The 20,416-nt window shown below is 41.8% G+C and overlaps 1 protein-coding gene across 1 annotated transcript in view; it reads left to right on the top strand.

Annotated features, from left to right (window-relative positions):
* The window catches only part of ERC2 (ELKS/RAB6-interacting/CAST family member 2), a 501,410-nt gene that overhangs the window by 243,622 nt on the left and 237,372 nt on the right, over positions 1-20,416 (top strand). Inside the window, exon 9 of the mRNA XM_066612969.1 lies at positions 14,647-14,784. Coding sequence (XP_066469066.1) covers positions 14,647-14,784 — 138 coding nt within the window. The remainder of the gene's footprint in view (positions 1-14,646; positions 14,785-20,416) is intronic.

Genomic DNA, 20,416 nt, shown 5'->3' with positions numbered 1-20,416 from the left:
TGCTGACCTTGCACAGTGGCTTCACATAGATATTAAACAGCATGGGAGAAAAGAGGGATCTTTCCAGCGCCCTGTCAGCCATGAGCCATGAAGTGGAAGAGCACAACCTTCTTGAGGTCTGCTCTAGAGGTTAGAGCCTCCATTAGCCCGAAGATAACATCAGAAGTTCGCCAGTTTGAGGACACTGGCAGCTCCCTGAGCGGCTGAGAATGGCGAGACCTTGAAGCAGCTGACAAGCCCAGCTGAGTGATTCCACCTGTTCTTGGTGTGAGCAAGAAGCTTCTTGGCTGCCCTCCATGTGAGAGATGGAGCTGCTTGTCAGCCTGCGTGGGAGAAGTGGAGGCCAGAAGTGAGACCAAACCAGGAAGATCCATCTGAAATGTCGTTGGTTCTTGAAAGAGAGAACCTCTATGATTGTAAAAATCCCCTTGAGGGATTTAGAAATGCCTGCCTGTGTAAAGTCAGAGGAGTAATCTGATGACCAGAAAGGTGGTATATAAATACCTAGTTGTTGTTGTTGTTGTTATTGAGCCCTGCCCTCCAAGAATGACTGTAGCCACCAAGGCATGGTGTCCTCAAGTTTCATTCCAGTAAGGCAACTAGGAGTATACAGTGGTCAAAGGTATTAAATTCTACTGAGAGGTTCAGGAGAATGAACAGGGTTCCCCCTCAAACTTGAAGTCAAACAAAAATGGATCTAGATATTCAGTCTCATTCAGGAAAGCCAGGAGCTGGACTATCATTGCACACTTAAGCACCTTGTCCAAGTTTGAAGTATTTGAGACTGGTTGATCGTTGTTGAGATCAGTGGAATTTATTGAGCACTTCTTTAAAAGGGGTCACTACACAGTCTCCTTCAAAGCTGCTGAGACCATATTTTCCCTAAGTGAGGTATTAATCACCACCCCAAACAGAACAACAGAACACCCCCAACAGAACAAGGAAAGGTATGGCTTGAGCAGGCATGTTCTAGGCATACCTTTTCCAAGAACTTTGTTCACATCTTTGGGTTTCAAAAAATTGTAAGTTGTCATTCAAACATAGTAACCAGTTCATGTGGGTCAGGGTGAAGACTGGCACAGAATCACCTTTCTTTGAACTTCAGGGTTAGGTTACACAATACTGACAGAATGTGGTGAACCTTTGAGTTTGTGTTGGATTTGTCCCTTTAAAGCTTTTTGGTTTTTTTGTGTGTTTTTTTTTTTGGTAAGGGCAGCTGGTATTGCACCTTCTCCAGTAGGACTCATCAATTATTTCTCAGAATAATTGCTTGCAGATTTCAGACTGTCTTTTCCAACATTCCTTAGCCGAGAAGGACGTCCATCTCTTAATTATTTTCATCTGAATAGTCATCAAAATTGCTTTTCTGCTTTTAATAATAGAATAATGTTTAACATCTTTGTTAGTTTATTTCCTTAGAATGGTTCATAATTTACGAAATATGAATGAGTAGTGTTTTCCAGTACTTCCAAGTTGCTTGTTCCCAATCCTATGTGACTAACAGCTCAGTCCTAACCAACTTTCCAGCACTGACAGCTGCAATGCAGTCCCAAACTAAGGGAGCAAATGTTCCCTTATCTTGAGGAGACCCCTGTGACTGCTTCCCTGCTGCAGGATTCAGCGCATGCCCCATTAGCATGACTACATCAGCCCTGGGAAGTTAGTTAGGATGGGGCTATAACAGTGCAATCCTAGGCATATCTCTTCAGAAGAAAGTCCTATGATATTCAGTGGGGCTTACTTGCAGAAAAATGTGAGTAGAATTGCAGCCTAAAACATATGGCTGCATGACTGTTTTCAGTGATAACATGACTCTCACAGCAACACATCAGCATTATGAGAATGCCACCATTTCTCCTGGGTATTCAACCTAGTAGTATAATGGTGGTAGAGTTCATCTGAAAACAGAGAGAGGCCTGATTTGATTCACAGAATATTTTTCTCATAGGTAAAACAGAATAATTTTCGGGACTGTGAATGGGCATCGGACTTTGTTCTCACATTTCCTGTCTCTAGGGCCTTATATTTGGAGAGGAAGACTCTCTTTCTTGGATCAGTCCTTCAATCTGACTAGATTATTCTTTCCTTGTTACTTGCCTCCTCAAATGAACATGAGAATTGCGCTGGGCTGCAGCTCTGAGAAATGTTGTTGTTTTCTTCTTCTGTGCTCCATATACTCTATAACCCTCTAAAACTGCAATCCTATTGCAGGACCTGGAATTAAGTTCCACTGAACATAGTGGGTCTTATTTCTGTGTAACCATGTATAGTATGTTATAGTATGAACTATAACTACTGTATTCAGTATTGATTTTAGTTCTTCAAGTGAAGAGAATCACTTTTCTCTGACAAATGCTTCCTTGTGATCCATTTTGAGAAACGTTTTGGCACAACTGGATCTTTATTGCAGATTAAGAAATTCAATGCGGTATAAGGGATAAAGTACTCGAGTTGGGGTGGGTTCATACTCCTGCTCAATCATGAAGACCATCTGGGATCAATCACTATTTCCCAACCTAACCTACATACTATTAATTGGGTGGCATAAAAGAAAACTCCATGTGCAATACCTGGGGCTTCTCAGAGGAGGGGAAGGACACAAATGTAATGTTATGAAATTGGGATATCATAATTTCTTGCTGGTATTCTGAGTCAGACCAGTCATCAAACTGTGCCCTGTTTCACCTGTGTTACTTTGATTATTACTTTATTCTCAGTGGAATGTCAATGGTGATTCATGTTCATGCAATATGCAATAGCTGCTTTCCAGTAAAGTGTGTTTATTAGTCTCACTGTAGGCAATGACTTGTTTTTATGCTGTAGATTCCCCTGCACCTCCTGGAAAGGTTGCGGTAATGGTTTACTAATAGAAATATGTGTGGAGACAGCAAACACATCAGCATTCAATTGCACCGTATCTCGTATTTAAAACACTGTTTAGATTTTTATTCGTTCCTTGTTCAATTTACACTTTAGAGCTGTGAATATCTTGGAGGAGGGTTAAATAAATATAAATTTAACCCCCACGGAGCATACTGAGTATGGTGTGTCTTATTAATTTCCTGTCCCATGAGTTCCCTTTGGAAATTTGGCTTAAAATAACTAAAAATAGGTATGCTTTGCTGCAACCAGACGCTTCTTGATAAAGGTCTGACCTCCTTGGCTTTGTTCAGATTGATTATCTTTCTAGTCTCAGCTGTATTTGGTTGACTGCAGAAGGAGAAGGAAGGAGAGGAAGCCTTTGGAACAAGGCTTATCTTCTGAAAAACAAGAGCCACTTGCTACTTATCCTACTTGAGTCACACCTCACATGCCACTGTGGACACTACCTGCAGTTGCTACATTTATACTGTACATTGTACAATGTACAACAATTGCTACAGTTTAGTTGGCTTGTTCTTAGTCAAGAGTGAAACTTCAGGAATGAATTTCTTATTTGGTTTGACTGTTTTGCTTTTCTTGAGACCAAGTAAGTAAATCAGTACTTTCCATTGAATTAGCATGTGTTCGTGAAAGTGTACAAGTTTTTGCAGAATTTAGAAAGACTGTACACACTTACCAACAGCATACAGCCTCCCAAATCCCCTTATCTACTTTGTGTTCATTCTTTAGATCCTCAGTTCTCAAGTGTCTTGGGAGTATGAGACCCGAGGTAAGTGTGTGTGGGAGAGGGGCAGCGAAGTGATCCTTGGGATCGTGCTGTTCCTGGGGAGGGAGGGTTTTTTTTTTTACTAACCTGGAGCCAGCACCAAAGTCCTTGTGGTCCAGGGAGCCCTCCACAGGGCTCCCTGCACCTCCAAACAGCTAAAAATAACCAAAAAAGGGCACTTCTGGTTTACCAATGAAAACTGGAAGTGCCTTTTTTATTTCTAGCTGTTTGGAGGCTCAGACAAACCTGTGGACTCCCAGGACACCCCCCCCCAGCCAGGACTCTTTTGCTGGCTCCAGGTAAGTAAAAAAAGAGGTAGGCCAAAGGGGTGAGAAGCTGCCAAGGTGCTGGGAGAGCCCAGTTATTATGGAGGCTGCCCTTTCAGTAGCTCCGTTTCTGCTGAGGCATCACTTTGCAGAGCACCTTGCAGCAGCTGAGTTGCAAAGTGACGCCTTGGCAAAAGTGGCATTGTTGAAAGGGCAGCCCAATTATAATTGGGCTCTTCTATATCTTGAAAATATCATCCAGACTTGCATATTTTCTCTTCTGTCATACAATTGTATCTGGGTTCTAAATGAGAAAAAAATGCTTATTTCTGGCCATCATCTGTTTAATGATGTCAATTCCTGCTTAATGACATCACTTCTGACCCTCAGCAGATGCCATGAATGCTGTTTGGCCTTCTGTGTGAAGCGAGTTTCACACTCCAAGGTTAGCATGTTAGGAGCAATCTCTTTGACTAGATCATTAGGTTAAAGTGTCGTTTTTTTCCTGCACATGTTACACACAATGTAAACATTTTATGAATTAAAGCCAGGGTCTTTAATCATGGAAAGTGATCCACAACTAGGGAAGCAGCAGTCTAGAGGTTTTCTGTTATTGGATCAAGTCTTTAAATTGTTACCATAAAATCTGTTAATGTAATATTTAAAATACTTTTTGACTGTCTTAACATTTGATGACTGCACATAACTCTGAGAAATATTTTTGGCTACAGTGGCTCAGTGATGACTTGCAAGAACTGTTTCCTATACTGTCTGCCTATCAGGCTGTTGCAGTTTATAGTGTATTATAGTAGGCAAGACTTAAATCTATGTTTATTAACCACATTTGTTTTCTGAGAAAACCCTCTGTGTTCAAATTTTGATAGGGAATATTTAAAACACCTAATCAACAGACCTGGAACTATCAGACAGGAAGCAACCTCAAGTTCATCTAATATAAACCCCTATTCTGACAGCAGATTTTGTGCCCAAAACTTTTCAGAATTTGCTCGGATCATAAAACACACATAGGATGTCCTGATTTGTAGGAGGAAAAATACATGTTACCAAGCAACATAAACTATTATTCAAAATGGTAACAACTGTAATTGAGAGAATTAGTTTTATTAATTACAAAAACAATCAGGAAAATAGTTACTGGTTGATTTCAGTGTGGGACTTCCAGGGGAGGATGGCTATGAGTGGAGACTGCTCTTTTTAAGGCTATCTCTAGTCTAGAGTGTATGAAGGAGAAGACTCACAGCCCAATCCTGAGCTGCACAGGGCTGTGGCAGTGCCGAAAATGGCTGCCACCGCATCCTATACACTTCAAGCAGCCGTGGGCGGCACCTCGGGAGAAGGGGACTTTCATCCCCTTCCCCCAGGTAAATGCAGTAGCCCCGCAATGGGGCTACTCGATTCACCGCCAACCAAAATGTCGGTGGTGAATCAAATACCTCTGTGCCTGGCAGTGAGCCTGACACAGAGACTTTGGATCCGGTGGAGCTACCCACCTCCCTCCCTGCTCCCTGCCCCTGCCCTCCTCCCCGTAACACTTCTGCCCACCCTGCTCCCGCAGCCCACCCACCCTCCTGTTGCCTGCCCCCTCCCCCAAATTCCTCCTCCCATGCCCCCACTCACCTATTGACTGCTTGGTGATCCGCATGACCACTGAGCAGTGGAGGTTGGGTGCCCACCTGGCCGTAGCCTGGCGCCAGCCAGCGCTGGACTACTACCGGCACTCATCCAGTGATAGGGCTCGCAAACGTGCCTTATGGCATGTTTGCGACAGTGCGCGCCAGTGGTAAGCCGGTGTGCCGAGCTCAGGATTGGGCTGTCATACTGCAATCCTATAACACTTTCCTGGGAGTAAGTCCCATTGATCATAATGGGACTTACTTCTGAATAGACAAGCTTAGTTTCTCTTAAGCAAGTTATTGTCATGGATTTTGTTGGTATTCTGGTTACTATTGGGTCTTGTTGTGGACTTTGTTTGATGGCTAGTTAATCTAAATAGTAAGCAGTTTTACCAAGGCTGCAATCCTAACCATTGAAGAGTAAGCCCCATTGAACAAAATAGAATTTACTTCTGAGTAGACCTGGTTAGGATTGTGCCCCAAGTCTTTTAATTGGTAAGGATGTGTGGATTGCTTAGGTTTTCTTTGCACCTTCCTCTCAGCTAAACTGTACTGGTCATTTCAGTGTACAGGTGGAGCCTGTTTATACGCGTTAGTTCCGTTCCGTGACTCGGAACAATTAACAAAAAACTCGTTGTGCTAAATTCCATAGAGTTATGCTGCAGCCTGACACTTGGGACTAGAAGGAAACTAAGGCAGCTGTTCTCAATTCCCTCCGCTCCGCTCCTTCGCCTCCTCCTCCTCCTCCCCCTTTCACAGGTGGAATGCTGAGCTTTTCAGAGTCCAGTCCTATGCATTTCTGCTCAGAAGTAAGTCCCATTGTAGTCAATGGGGCTTACTCCCAGGAAAGTGTGGCAAGAATTGTAGCCTAAATCTCCTACTTTGGCTTGCTTGCTTCAGTAGGCTGGAACACAGAGTAGGCTGGAACACAGAGGGGGGTGGGGGTGGGAATTGGGCAAACACTCCCTGGGTTTTTTAAAGTAATCCTCTCTGTTGCTATGGCACCTGCCCCTGTGTGTGTTTGAGTGAGAGAGAGAGCTCGCGCTCCACCTTGCTGCAGGTGCTCTGGCTACAGAGGTTTTCAGTCCCCCCTTCCCCTCTTCAGCCTCTTTGCTGGCTCAGGGGCTCCAAGAGTGTTGCTGTTCCTTTGAAAGGGGAACCTCTTCCATGGTTCCAGGGCTATTTCCCTACCTGGGTGAGGCGGAGCCTTTCTGCAGTGTTTTGGGCTACCTGGAAACAGATTGAGACACCATAGCAGGGCAAAGGAGACAAAGGTGTGTGTGACTTTTGGTTCCCCCCACCCCAGAGACAAATCTGCAAATAAAAAAATCCGTGGATAAATAGGTTGCACCTGTACTGTGCTATTGCAGTGTTCTTGATGATGTCAAAACATCCATGACAGGAGCTAGATAGCCACATCTCCCGGTCCGTGGCTGATAGTAGTCAGGCCTTAAGAATGTAAGATAAGCCTTGCTGGATCAGGCCAAGGGTATCTAGTCCAGCTTACTGTATCTCACAATAGCCCATGAGATGCCTCAGGAGGTACACAGACAGCAAGATACCTGTATCTTGTTGCCGCTCCTTTGTATCTTGCGTAATGGAGACTCTGTCCAGTTGCAACACACACATGGGGTGGTTGTACATAGGAAGACAATGGAAGCCTTGGGCTTCCATTCCTTCCTGGTTTACCCAGCAAGTTCTTTTGGTTGGTTTAGCTCCTGTCAGCAGTTGAACTACAGTAATACTCTTGAATCCCTTCCCCATTTTCTGCCAAGACTATGAAAGCTGTAAGAAATAAAAGTTGTGGCCTGTTTTAGCCCACCTCTGTGTGTGGCTCCCATTCTTTCTCTTCCTCCTGTAGGCACAACTGTTTTGATTTTAATAATGGATTGTTGAATACATTGAGTGTTTCCAGTGGGTCATTTGCAGCTGGAGACAGAACAATGAGCATGGGTTTAACTAATTAGTGAAAAATAAGTTTTGTATGAATTACCGTGTGGGTGAATGTGTTTGAATTCAGTCAGGGTTTTTTCCCCAGTTTTGAGGGGAACAGTTTATTTGTATTTAACTGAGAGTTGGTGAAAGGAAAAGAATAAGTCTGCAATTCTGTGCACAATTACGTGGGAGTAAACCCCATTAACTATGATGGAACTTACATCTGAATAAAGAAGTATATAGTTGGGCTGCATGAACAATACCTTGCACTTCAAAATGACATGTGTTACAAAATGTTACAAAATGTTGTAACACTTGCAACAATTCAGTAAAATAATACCTCCAGATTGCAGGTGGATGAGGATAGGACTCAGATAAAAATGGGTAACCTAAGATCATATAGCAATAATGCTATCGCTAGAAACCAGGACTTCCTGAATTATAGCTCCATCTCAGACACTATACAACACCAGTTCTCTAACAGGATTTAGGCACTGACAGAAGACTCCAAAATCCTAAGAATGCACCACAAAATACTCTGAAGAAATGTCACTGAAAGAGGAGAAGGGGAGAATTTTATAGTATCTCAATATAGTTTAATGTTTTAACCTGCATGAATGGTTTTGCTTCTGATATATAAGCCAATTGCATCAATGGTTCACATGGCAATGTAATCTGGAAAAAGTTTGAAAATGCGTGCCCCTTTTCTAAGTGAGAGGGAAGACGTTTTAGAATGACATGCTCTGTTCTCTGCAGTTTTTGCTTTTTATTTGTAAAATGAATGATTTGGAATTTGCTTTGCTCTAACTTTCTTAATTCCCTCCATCATTTAATACTAATTTCTGAAAATGAACTTTGAAACTGAGAAGAGCCAAATCAAAGCAAATCAAAGTTAGAATTAAAATCTTCTTTTTAATTGCAGCATTTTTGTTTATAAAAATATGCTGTAAATGAAAACATAAAAAGCAGCAGAATGATGTTATATTGCCAAATTTTGTAAAAAGACCATGGAGAAAACTCTGAACCATCTACTTCTTATATAAAATTTCATAGATCTTTAAAAGGTACCCCTTATTATTGATGGTTATGCCATTTGTATGATTACCTGCTACTTCCAATATACAATGCTGTCCCAAAACTCGAGAGATGTTTCTTTTTAGTTCCTAAGTTTCTATTGAATTATAAAGCTTGTCTGCAGGTGATATTTAGTTAAATCCTTTGCGTATTTAAGAAGCTTTCTTGAAACATTCGCCAAAAAAGTGACAAAATTAGCACTTAAAAGTTTATTGACAGGGTACATAATTGAAAAGATTGCATGTGAAAGGTTTTAATGATTTTTAATAGATGAAGTGGCAGTTTTAAATGCTGTGTTTATAGCCATTTATTCAAATACCAGCGGATTAAGTGAAGTCATTTTTTAATAGGCAGTGGTGCAATCTCACTGCAGCCAAAGGAGTGGAGATTACATGTTAACAGTGCGTGTGATGTTCATCTTGCCTGGTCTTGTCGATTGCATGCTGGTTAGAGACAAAATTAACACCAAATCTTGTTGAGGTCTGTAGCTAGTTGATGTCTGGGTAAACCCCTGCTAATTGGGTAAGAGGCACGTTTTCAAGTGGGTGCTCCTCTTTTTAGCAGGGGGAGAGTAACTGGCCCACCTCACCCCAGCAGTGTCTTTTCTAGTGGCTGTCTGCTGGTGTTCTTTTTGCATCTTTTTAGATTGTGAGCCCTTTTGGGACAGGGAGCCATTTAGTTATTTGATTTTTCTCTGTAAACCGCTTTGTGAACTTTTAGTTGAAAAGTGGTATATAAATACTGTTAATAATTAATTAATAATAAATAATATATGAATATATGTGTGTGTGTCCACACACACGCATACGTATATATGTATATGTGTAGCTTTATATTAAAAAAATTATCCATGCAGAAAAGTGAATCTATATATATCTAAGTACATGTGTGTATACTCATAGCATGCAAACATATAAACTTAAGCATATCTAAATTAGAAAGAAATGAAGTACAGTGGTGCCTCGCAAGACGAAATTAATTCGTTTCACAAGTCGTTTCGTATTGCGAAAATTTCGTCTTGCGAAGTGCGGTTTCCCATAGGAATGCATTGAAATTTAATTAATGCGTTCCTATGGGCAAAAAAAGTCAGAACAAAGTCAAATTTGGTTTACAAAGTGTTTATTAAGTGCTCTTTAAAGGCATACATACTGTACAGAGGATTTCAAAAATTTCAAGCACAAAACTTCAACTTTTTAATTTTAAAAATTCGTCTTGCGAAGCACGGCCATAGAAAAAATTCGTCTTGCGAAGCACGGCATAGAAAAATTCGTCTTGCGAGTCACCAGAAAAAAATCGCAAAAATGCTTTCGTCTTGCGCGTTTTTCGGTGTGCGAGGCATTCGTCTTGCGAGGCACCACTGTATTCCTCATATAGAATCCATTTTTTAACACTGTGACAGCTATAGGATTTAACTAGAAAAAGAAGACAGTTCTCTAAAGTGCATATAAATTCAGATATTAAAGATCTACCGTGGGAATTTCAAATATACTTATTTTAGTAGTGTCTCTTGAAATATATTTTATTATGTTTTGGCCTCAATCTTAAGCATCCCATCAAATGCCCCATCACATCGACCCAATGTGCGGTGGCAGTAAAGATGGCCAATTCTATGCTTGGGATCATTAGAAAAGGTATTGAGAACAAAACGGCTAATATTATAATGCCATTGTACAAATCGATGGTAAGGCCACACCTGGAGTATTGTGTCTAGTTCTGGTCGCTACATCTCAAAAAGGACATAGTGGAAATGGAATAGGTGGAAAAGAGAGCGACTAAGATGCTTACTGGGCTGGGGCACCTTCCTTATGAGGAAAGAGGTGTTTGGGCCTCTTCAGCTTAGAAAAGAGATGCCTGAGGGGGGACATGATTGAGACATACAAAATTATGCATGGGAAGGATAAAGTGGATAGAGAGATGCTCTTTACACTCTCATATAACACCAGAACCAGGATACATCCACTAAAATTGGGTGTTGGGAGGGTTAGGACAGACAAAATATTTCTTTACTCAGTGTGTGGTCGGCCTGTGGAACTCCTTGCCGCAGGATGTGGTGATGGCATCTGGCCTGGATGCCTTTAAAAGGGGATTGGACAAGTTTCTGGAGGAAAAATCCATCATGGGTTACAAGCCATGATGTGTATGTGCAACCTCCTGATTTTAGAAATGGGCTATGTCAGAATGCCAGATGCAAGGGAGGGCACCAGGATGAGGTCTCTTGTTATCAGGTGTGCTCCCTGGAGCATTTGGTGGGCCGCTGTGAGATACAGGAAGCTGGACTAGATGGGCCTATGGCCTGATCCAGTGGGGCTGTTCTTATGTTCTTAAGCACACTTACTTAGGAATAAGCCCCATGAAAGTGTGTACAGGATTTCAACCTTAAAAAAAAAATATACACACGCACACCACCCATCAAAAAATGTATGATGCAGACACATAAAAGAAAACAAGAGATCAAGATAAAACAAGCAACAATAACGACCACAATATCTGATAGCAATGGAAGTGTCTTGTTATGTTGCATATCATCCACCTCAAGAGGTGGCGCGAGCCCAAGGAGACCCATAGGGGCCAGCGACCCTTACCTGGAGGTAAGGGGAAATGTTTCCCCTTGCTTCTGCCTGAATCGCTTATGGCCACTATCCTGTGCTGGATACAGCACAAGCCTCCTGGCTTGCCTGTTGCAGTGCAGGATAGGTTTACACCCTAAGTCATAGTTTATATAGTTAGAGGTGTAATTTTTCGGTGAAACAAAAACACATAACACCACTTTCTGCACTTCTCATTTTTATTTAAACAAAAAAGAAAACCAAAATCTGAGAAAAAAGAAAACCATTTTCTAACACCCAATTGACTCTGTAATGACTATGGCTGCATCTGCTGACACTGTACCACCCAGATCACCTATCATTCCTGATATCATCTTGATGATAAACTTTCCTGGTCTTGTCGATTGCATGTTGGTTAGGGACAAAATTAACACCAAATCTTGTTGAGGTCTATAGCTTGTTGATGTCTCGGTAAATATATGAAGCAATTATAAATTATAATCATAATTTATAAAAATGTGGTCTTGTTATAAAACACATAACACCTCTTTCTGCAGTTTTTCCATGGGGGAAAAATGAAATCTGCAAATAAAATAAAAACATTTAAGTACACCTCTATGCATAGATTATATATAATCTTTATCATGAGAATGGAAAGGCAGGGGTGGTTTTAATAAATATAATTTATGTCTGTTAAGAGTGTGGATTTGTGGACACTTTTGGTTATTGGACTCATTTCATTGTCCTCTCTTTAGATAAACCTACGTCGAGGAAATTACCAGGGCTTTATGCCAGTAGAAAATATTCCTTCCCCACCTTTCTTCAAGCTGTGTTCAGAATTGTATATTTTCAGACACTTGTGATCAAGTGAAGATGCCTGTAATTTCTTGTCTGTGTTCTTTATAAGGGAGGCATTGTGCTAAATGTAGCATTTTGAGACCTGTTTTCTTGGCTAAAGCTTGAGTCATGTGGCTTTTAAGAGGAAGGAACAAGTGTAAATATGTTGGAATTCAGGTAAGCATCCTACAGGTAGAATAGGAGCCTTAATTTAAGATGTCTAATGTGTATAGCATAGCTTGATGGTAAGAAAAGAGCAAGTCCAAGCCCCTGAATGCTAATTACATGTTTTTCAGTTCACTCTCCTGGTTGTTGCATTCCCATTTATCTAAGATTATATTTTGCTGTGATTGTAAAATGTGCAGTGGCTTCAGTATTCCACAGGGTGTCATGAGGTAGTTGTTAGAACCATGATTAATCCTATAGAAAGGAAAGGGAGCAGAGCCTGTTGCTCTTAGAACACCAAATAATGTATCATATTTGGAGGCAACAAATGGATATACAGTACTGAAAACATCAAGATCCTAACACCTTGGCATGTATCCTTTTTCTGTATTTTTATAAAATATAGATTCAGCAACAGAAATGTGACTACAGTCCCTTTCTGAGGTGGGGACATTTCACTCAACAAATTCACAGAACCATGTGCATGCATGCGTCGGGTCTTTCCTGTACTGAAAACAAACTAATACAATTTCTAAGTCTGTGAGCGCCCAAGGACTCTTCAGCTTAATTATTTCAGATACGTATTTTCATATATGTATTCAGATACATATGTATTTTAAAACTTTTAATAAGCCTTTAATGTCCAGGGATAGGATGTTACTTTAATTATTGCAGCACAAGCTTCTCCTTGCATGACTGCATAGAAACCCATGTTACCTTATGGCCTAGAAAAATTGCCCCAGATATGTTCACTGAAAGGTAGCTGATGATTCCATAGGGCAGGGCTTTTTAAACTGGGGTGTAGCGACGCCCCAGCCTGTGAGCCCTGACCTCTGCCCCCTTAAGGGGTGGGGGCAGCCTGGAGGCAGGGAGGAGGCAAGGCAGTAGCGCGATCCCCAGGATGGCGCTGCTCAGGGGGGCTGTAGGGGCTTGGGTACACGTACCCAAGCCCCTGCAGCCTCCCGGGGGTGCGGGAGCCCGGCGCGACCTGCAGTAGGGCTCCCTACAGCAGTGAAAGTAGATGCGGAGCAATCGCGCTCCACTTCCGCTTTAGTGGAGGCGGGGCGCGATCACTCCGCATTTACTTTCACTGCTTTGGGGAGCCCTGCTGCAGGTCGCGCCGGGCTCCCCACAGCGCTGTCTTCCCCTGCCCCTGCTGCCTCCTCCCCCCCGCCCACGCAAGTACTTAGTGGCTCTCAAAGTCTCCCAGAGAGTTTGAGAACCACTGCCATAGGGCAAAGAAATACTGGTCATTTCCTTGTTCTCAGGTTGAATGTAGAGTGCTACAAGCATGTTTTATTTTTTCAAATATATATTATTTCATACCTGCTTAACTTGAGTCATACCATAAATTCTTCCTGTTAAGATCCTACTATGTTGATTACATAGAACCAAATCCCACATTGGCTTTGCACTAGTCATATAACTAGGGCAGTTGTCTTATCCATTTCATCTTGCCAGGTTGTTATAGTGATAGGGGAAATAGCAGCTGAAGTCTGGCTTTCTACTTGATTAAAATGCTGCCAGGATTTAACAGAAATATTCAGCTGGAAGTTACCAAGTCTTCACCTTACTTACTTGCATTGGCTTATTATCTTGCAAAACCAACATGGCATGTTTGCATTGAATGTAGTGGCATGATGCTGCTGCCACAGATCTTAGCATAAGGTTACAAGGTATGTAAATCCCCTATTTCTGTAATGTACATAAATTGTGTGAAGTTTCCCTTTAAGACAACTCTGAAAGGCAAACTGATGTAAACATTGGGAACACATTATACTAGTATGCCAGAGTCTCAATTGACTTCATATACATTTCCACTATTATTGTTGTGTGCACAGAGAGAGAGAGAGAGATTGGTGATCGTCGATTGTCTGATTGGGGTGCAAGCTTGTCCAGTCGGGAATAGCAGAACTATGTTCTCAATGGATGCTACACAGGAAGTGTTCATTTTCAGGTTGTCTAGTAAAACCCGATAGCCTTTCTGAAGGTCTGTGAGATGAGATATGGATGGTCTTTTAAAAAACACAGTTTGAAATGCAAATGTATGCCTACACCACATGCTCTGGGTGAGTCAATCCCAGAGCACTTTGAGTTCAGGTCTGTCTCAACGTGGACTTTTTCTTTCCACACACTGTAAGCCCCTATCACCATTCCCTTCTCTTTTCCTGCTCCAAAGTTACCCAAGGAAACCAAGGGGTTGCAGTGAGACTTCTCTTAAAGCATTGATCTTTAATGCTGTCAGTTCAAAATAATTTTCAAACATCCACTACATTCTTACCACAGTAATTTATTTTAAGTTGGGGCCATTAAGGCTTTCTTTTTATTTGCTTTCAGAGGCTAAGGTTAAACCAGAATTGAGTGGTTTTAGATTTATAAATATATAAACATATATTCGGAACAATATGAACGAAAATTGCACCGACAAAAGACTACAATGAAATGTACATAAATTGCGTAGTTCTACCAATATAGTTTGAGATTTTAACCTCTTCTTTCCATGATCAACATGAAGTAATCTTGTTTTTTTATCTTTAAAGATTGAAAATCTTCAAGAACAGCTTAGAGATAAAGACAAACAGCTGACCAATCTGAAAGACAGAGTCAAGTCATTGCAGACTGATTCCAGTAACACTGACACTGCTCTAGCAACACTGGAAGAAGCGTTGTCAGAAAAGGTATGCTTTGGTTTTTGTTTAACATTTCACTTTAAAAGCTAGTTTGAGTGTTCTGATTGCAGACAAACAACTCACTTCATAATTTGTAATGATACCAACACTGGATGAGGAGGACCTAACGCCAACTTGGAGCAACAGCTGCTCTGGGATGTCCAGAAGTATCCTTATATCAGAGGTGTCATTAAAAATGTTAGTAGTATCGCTTTTGTGCCCGTTGTTAGATTAAGCCCTGATTGACCTAGGAACTTCAGTCGCTTTCATGTTGATAAGAAGGTGGGGTCTCTATAGTCTTGCTGCAAACAGGCTGTTAAATTTGTTGGATATAAAGCTATCAATGCAGTTATAGTTCCAATTTGCTTTTGTGATAAAATGCATGTAGATTAGGCCTATAAAGAGATAGATAAATGTACCAGGAATGCTTGCCAATGCAAATAAGACTAGAAAGGATACATTGTTGGGATTTCATTGTGTTAGTGGTTAATCAACGAAAACATGGTTTATTGGGGCATTTTTTACACGTGTTTTCAGCATCTAGCTTATGGAGATTATCCTTCAATTAACCTTTGTTAATTGAAACTGATTTTGTATACCCTTTATTAAAGTGTAAAATTAAAAGCATGATCAACAGCACAATGTTTTTCGGCTGAGGCTTGTATTGTTAGGGAAGGAAAATTAATTTTAAATAAATTGTAAAGTTGTATTTGGTTTACAAAAATAATATTTATAGCCCGTAATAAAAACAAGTGAAGACCTACTGTACATAATGTTATAGAAACTTGGAGGAAGGAAGGGATACTCTATTCTCAAACATTGGTGAGCTAAGTAATATAATCAATTTATCAATTCTCCACACGCTCAGAAGAGCCAGTCTAATCATTCTAAGAATTCAAAGGGCCTCTCCACTGATGGTACATATGCCTTGCTTGTATAATCTCTAAAATGACATGCGTCCTTACGCCTTTCTCTTCCACCTCAAGGAGAACATGATTGACTGTAAACTCAATTCCCGTAAGCGAATCCTTGAAAACTGTAGTGTGCTACAAGGGAAAACACTGAAAGCAAGATTGTTGTTGCCATTCTGAATTGAATGGCCTGCAATTGAACTGGAACTGAGTTTGGAAAACACAGAATTGGTTTGTTTGTATGGATTTAATATACTGCTTTATAAGCAGTGTACAAAGCAAGATTGGGATTTTTTTATAGTGAACAGTTTAATACTTTCCAACAGTTCACAAACAAAAATGGGACACGAGTATATCACCCTCCAACTTTTATACAAGGAATACTGATAGAGCCCCAGCCCGATGAGTACACATTGCTGTATTTCACCTTTGGTATGTTACTTGTAGTTATTCTTCAATCACTTATCTTCCACAGATTTAAAAGCAAGGAGGGCATTTGTTCCTTTGGTATAACAGAAAAATATCAGAATATGTTATCAATAGTTCAAAATATTCCCCAGTATTTACAGTGTGTGAACCTAAAACTGTGCTTACATGAGAGATAGCCCAAGGTGATCCACCACAATGCCCTGCACAATGCCACCCCAAAATGTGCCACCACTCCCCCCCAAACTATGTGGAAGGCAGCAATCCTGCCCCTTACCTCCTCACATTGCTCCTTTCTCACATCGTCAGCCCCCTGAAATAAATCTGAAAGTATGGAATGCGTTGAAAGTACTCCTAGCATGTCTTGCTTTTCCTTTTTTGTTTAAAGGGACTGCATGAGGAAGGGCTGGATTGCTGCCTTCTGATCCACTTCTGCTGACTTTTAGTGAGCAGAAAATGAACCTATGCAGCTCTGCCCGTGGCAGGTTGGGGGGCTGCGACTGTAGACACAATGTGGAAGATAGCTGGAACCTGTTCACTGCTCTCCACAATCTGCTGCTAGATGCCGCCTTGTGTGTCCATTGGGCAAAAAGGCAGGGTATAAATTAATAAAATAATAAAAAATAATGCATAGGTTGTGCAGTGCAAGGGTGGCTATGATGTTCACGTGAGTGCATTGACACTAGAGGCAATGCATATATTCCCACTCAGAGCATCTAAACAGGGAATCAAACGCTATAGAATGAAAACTCTAGCAACCTGCACTAAACCTCCTAAGAAGGGGTCTGTTTTGCCAGATTCCCACTCTAAGCTCCGCCTGGAGAATTATGCCCACTTTGAGCTAATTAGCTCCCCTTCTTTCCCCAAAAATGACCCTGATTTTGCCCTGCAGTACTGCTGGACCACACCAGCAGAGTAGCTCGCCTGTTCTACCTGCAGAGGCCCTCCTTCTTCCCCTCTCCTGCCAGCAGCTCCTCCTGCCACTACAGCAGCATGTTGGTCCTCAGCAGGTGTTGGGTGTGGCAGCCAAACACCAATCTCAGTGTCTCCAGCAGTTTCTGCTCCAGCAGCCTCCAAAGTGGATTCACCAATCAGTCCAGCCACATTAGTTCCATTAGTCCAGTAGCCATCAGTCCATTAATCCAGTCTGTCCTTCCTCAAGCTTTCCTCCTTCTGCTTCCCACGCCAAACATTCCCTTCATCAGGTGCTTTTATGCCTGAGGGCCCTATTGCCATCAAGTGGCTGCAGCTATGCTGCACACTCTTCACTGAATGCCCAGGCCTTACCCTTAAAGGGGCCACTGCTGACACCTCATCCTACCTCCTTGCCAGATCTTCCACCATTCCAATACAGGGTCCCACAACAGCAAATAGAGGAACAGTGATTTACCACGAAGGCTACTAATTAGAATATAGCGCCTATCCCTCATAAATAGAAACAGTTGGAACATGTGTATTTATTGAATGTGGGTGCCTATTTGGGACCTGATGTGCTGTTTCTGCAAAACCTATGAACTCTGACCTTTCAAGTAATAGCAGTACAAGTGGGACCTCGGTATCTGCGAGAAATCCATTCTCAGACCTCTCACTGATACCGAAAATCGCGGATAGGCAAATCCGCAATTTTCCACTCCTTTCTCCCACCAAAGGAGACTGGAGCTGTGCTTTGGAGGGTTCAGGTGAAGCCAAGTCTGGTTCAGTACAGGTCCAGGGGATCCATGGATGAGATCCATGGCTGAGCCAGATCCATGGATGAAAAATCCATGAATAAACAGGTTCCACCTGTACTGGAATCATGTGTGTCCAAACACATGCTTCAACATAGTTGTTCACACAGGGTCATGTGTAGTTTAGTGTTATTATAATATCCAGGAATAGTAGTTGGCATCCTTCAGTCTCGGAAGACTATGGTGTCACGCTCTGAATGGTGGTTCTGGAACAAAGTGTCCTCTCCAGTGCGCGAAGCCTGGGTAAAGTAGGCATGGAGGATAGGCTGTTACCCATGCAGCAAATCCCCCCTCTCCACGTCGCTGAAATGGTCCAATGGAAAGGCAGAGGCCAATACGGTTGGTTCCAGCGGCGTCGCAGGAGTTGTCAGAACATGACTGTGTTCAACCATGAACTGCCTCAGGGACTCCGGCTCCGGATTTTGCCTCGAGGTTGACTCCTGAAGCCTTTTCCATAACTGGATGTAGCCACATGCCAGTGGAGGTTTGGGATCAGAGTTTTCCTTCTCTCAGATGAGCTGCCTTCCCAGGCTGATGAGTCCCATCTACCCGGTGGCTGTTTAGTCGCCTCTTATGACAAGTACAGCCAAACTGAGAGCCTATTCTTATCTCCAGAAATTCTTATCCAGGAATACATACCTCTGAAATGAGTATTCCCAAATTATATTTGACTTCTAGTAAATGCCTAAGTGTATGTGGCAGTGCTTTTCACTGGTTCAGAATGTGAACTGGGAAGAGGTGTAATACAGCATTGCCCTCAATCTAAAAGCACAATCTTGACTTGACACTGGGCTGGCTCAAGTCCCTTGTGCTGGCCAAAGAGTGTTGTGAACATGCTGTAAAGCCCAATTGTAACTAATCTGGAGTTGGTTGAGCCAGAGTAAGGACTTGGGATGGCTCCTGGAAGCCGAACCCAAGCCTTGTCTAGATAAATTCATACCGGCTAAGGTAGGCCAGTGTGGGGGTTGGGAGAGTGTGGCAGGAGGGTGGAATGGAGGTGGGGAGGAGGCGTTTTTAGGAGGGCAGTCCAGTCCAAGATTGGGCCCGGAAGGGGGCAGAATTGGCTGTGGCAGCGCAGACTGAATCCCAACCCGATCCCTGGCTTAATTGGCTTTACATGGGCCACTTGGATTGAGTAGCCCCATTGGGGTGGCTGGTGTGCAACATGGAATCAAGGGGAGACAAGGTTTGACAAGGGGAAAAATATTCCTTACCCCAAGTTGTGCTCCTGTCTGCACCTAAGCTGAACTCAATACAGCGCAGGCCAGTCAGCCTGCCTGTTGAAGTGCAAGTTAGGATTGGGCTGCATGTTTTTTCTTAGTATTGTTCATGTAGCCAATAAATTAAAAAGAGATAATGGTTGTTAGCCCTGGAAAGTTAAGTTACAAGTAGGTCTTATTTGAAAAAGCTCTTCTAAAAATTGTTCTTAAAATGAAGTAGCTAATAATACCTGTTCTATAACAACATTCTTATTGAAAGATCATTGGTCTTAGAGTTGATTTATTTTTGTATGTCAAAAAGTTCCAAATGTGTATGCTTGGAAAGTCCCTTGACTGAGGCCTTATTACTTGGTTAAATAAATGTCTCCACTTGAATGTTAAAAATCTCACAATAATATTAAACATTAGTTATATATTTGTACATCTAGAACAATGCACAGCTTTTGCCATAGTACTGATCAAACAGAAAGTGCTTTTGCAAGATGTACTATATTGTATTACAGGAAAAAAGAGCAAAGCTTACTGAGAAACACAAATATTTGCACTCTCTTTTAAGTTGGTCTACTCTTACTGCTACCTTTTTGAAATGAAGCATTCTGAAATGAATATTTACACCTGAGTACATCTCATGTTTGGCTTCAGAGAGAGGAGAATTCGCTGTTCCCTTCCACAATATAACATGAAGCCAGCTCATGCGGGGATATCAGTATGTTGACAATAACTGCTTTTCCCATGGGTGGGGAAGTTGCATTGGAAATCAAAATTTACATCCTTCTTAAGATAACAGTGATTAGTTATCTCCCCCCCCCCACCGCTTTTTGAAACAGCAGCTTACCGTGTGATACAGGAGGAGGCTATTGGAAAGAAAATTCAAAAGCATGGGGTCTTCAGAAGCATAGGGCTGCACAACTTGTCAATTAGCAAGCCAAATGCAGTCTTGTATGGCAGCCAGGGTTGGTGCAAAATCCACTGGATCCTGAGTATGGTCCAATTTCTTGAGCATGCATCCTTTGTCCAGCTCACCATTTTTGGCTCTACCTCTGGGTTCACCACTTCACCACTGGGTTACCCTTCCCGACCCTGTGTGCCTCTCCCCTCATTTGTCTTTCATAACTCATTTTCCTCTTCTTTGTCCAACTCATCATCATCATTCTTTATTTACAGTCACAGACCCAACATTCATAAAACATTTAAAACATTCATAAAAACATTTTAAACAAAACTTACAAAAAAAGAAACAAGAATCTTCTTACGTGTTCTTTGTGCTAATAAAAGAAACTTCTGATTCTGTCATGGACTTATTCTTATCAGCTAAGATATATTTGGGGTACCACGTAAAAGTCCTACTGGAAAATTA

The sequence above is a fragment of the Tiliqua scincoides genome, chromosome 2 (genome assembly GCF_035046505.1).
Source record: "Tiliqua scincoides isolate rTilSci1 chromosome 2, rTilSci1.hap2, whole genome shotgun sequence".
Classification (NCBI taxonomy): Eukaryota; Metazoa; Chordata; class Lepidosauria; order Squamata; family Scincidae; genus Tiliqua; species Tiliqua scincoides.
The sequence above is the reverse complement of the archived record's forward strand: the minus strand, read 5'-3'. Positions and strand labels throughout refer to the sequence as shown.